This window comes from Chaetura pelagica, unplaced genomic scaffold (genome assembly GCF_000747805.2).
Source record: "Chaetura pelagica isolate M959 unplaced genomic scaffold, ChaPel_1.0 C11434422, whole genome shotgun sequence".
NCBI classification, from domain to species: Eukaryota; Metazoa; Chordata; class Aves; order Apodiformes; family Apodidae; genus Chaetura; species Chaetura pelagica.
In genome coordinates this window covers 1-1,496 of record NW_009968732.1, presented here as the reverse complement: position 1 = coordinate 1,496, position 1,496 = coordinate 1, and the positions used below count along the sequence as shown (strand labels likewise).

Below are 1,496 nucleotides of genomic sequence, written 5' to 3'. Positions count from 1 at the left end.
CCCTAATGCTGCTGTCTGACCACCCTGTGCTGCATCTGGCTGAGACTAAAGCAAGGTGGTCATTTCTCAGCATGATTCCTATGGGAAAAGATATTTGGGAGCAATGGGGGCTCTGCTCTCCTGCTAACAGGTGAAGTGGACATTGGAAGAGGAACAAAATAAAAGGGGAAAAATAGTTAGAAAGGCAAAAGAAAACTCACCAAAGGGTCTTTCCATACCGCAGGGTTTCTGTGAATGAGATAAATGCTTATTGCAGCAATGGCACCTGTCAAGCCATCAAGGAGGAGAAAGGAGTCAGTGACAAAGAAACTCAAAGGAAGGTTGCAGCATGCTCATGAGAAGGTCTCTAAATCATCATGATCTTATTATTTATGCTGGGAACCTATAAGCATTTGGTCATTGGCTTCAGAGAAAAAGACACTTCCAGCACTGTAGGTGCATCATCCACCCCCCTACCCTGCCTGTTTGTGTCCTATCAGAGGAGGAAAGGAGCAGCACTTCCCATGCTGCAAGTTGGGCTGGCACCAGTCCCTGTCCCCCTGAACCTGCAGTTTCCCAGAATGGGTGAACCATAAGCGTGTGCTTGGCCAGGAAGAGAAGAGGCTTCTGGCACAGGCTTGGCTGCCCTGCAGCAATTGTGCCAGGAAGGATCTCGTGGGGATGCTGCTGTACAGCCCAGGACTTCATTCTATCGAGGTGATGCCAACATCTGCACAGTCCTGTCTGATGGTCTCTGCCAGCAAGGAGCGGGTCACAAAGGCACGGCTGTCACCTTCGCTCTGTGGCAGGCAGTGAGGACACAGCTAGTGTCCAAGAGCACAAGTTTCTGAAGCAGGATGGGATTTACAAACCTTCTGGCAAAGTGCGTCCGTCGGGGAAGGTGATGGGTTTGCTCAGCTGCCGGGACACGCCGGGCACTGGCGGGTAAAGGCGAAGGCTCTCCTTGATGCACATGGAGCTGTAAGTCATCTTGCCCAGGTCCTCCCTGTGGGGACATAGGCAAGCTGAGCCCCCAGCTACCCTGCACCAGGAGGCCCCTTGCCCCACAGCCATCAGCCCTCTGGGCAGACCCCCTGCAACAGATGGGGCACCTGCAATGTCCAACTTGAGATGCTGCAAGCTGGAGACCCCAGAACACTTCTAAACAACCTTAACACCCTCTGGTCTTGGCATGGCATCCAGCACGTCCTTCCTGCTCTGGAGTGGTTTTTCTTGTGTCTGCCTTGGTAATACTAGCCCTGAAGGGCAGGGAGGCAGATTTAGCTGAAAGATGCAGTATCCACTCCATCCTATGAAGTCTCTGTGCATGCAGCAACCTTTAGCACCTCAACTTCCAAGCCTGGAAGACTTTGCTCACTTGGAAATGGCACTGATGGTAAAAGAGTTACCAGGTGAGGAAATGTGCACCCTTACCACTGCAGCATCTCCCGGTCCCCCAGGATCTCCTGGATCTCCTCCCGGCACCGTTGCTGGTGCTCAGGATGTAATGCCAGGCA

The 1,496-nt window shown here is 52.6% G+C and overlaps 1 protein-coding gene across 1 annotated transcript; it reads right to left on the bottom strand.

Annotated features, from left to right (window-relative positions):
* Window positions 1-200: 200 nt before the first annotated feature.
* LOC104395965 (cytochrome P450 4B1-like) lies at window positions 201-1,490 on the bottom strand (the record flags this gene model as incomplete). Its single annotated transcript, XM_010005729.1, has 3 exons — window positions 201-265; window positions 852-985; window positions 1,414-1,490. Coding segments are annotated over 3 exons (276 nt in total), but the record flags the coding sequence as incomplete, so codon positions are not given.
* Window positions 1,491-1,496: the final 6 nt, after the last annotated feature.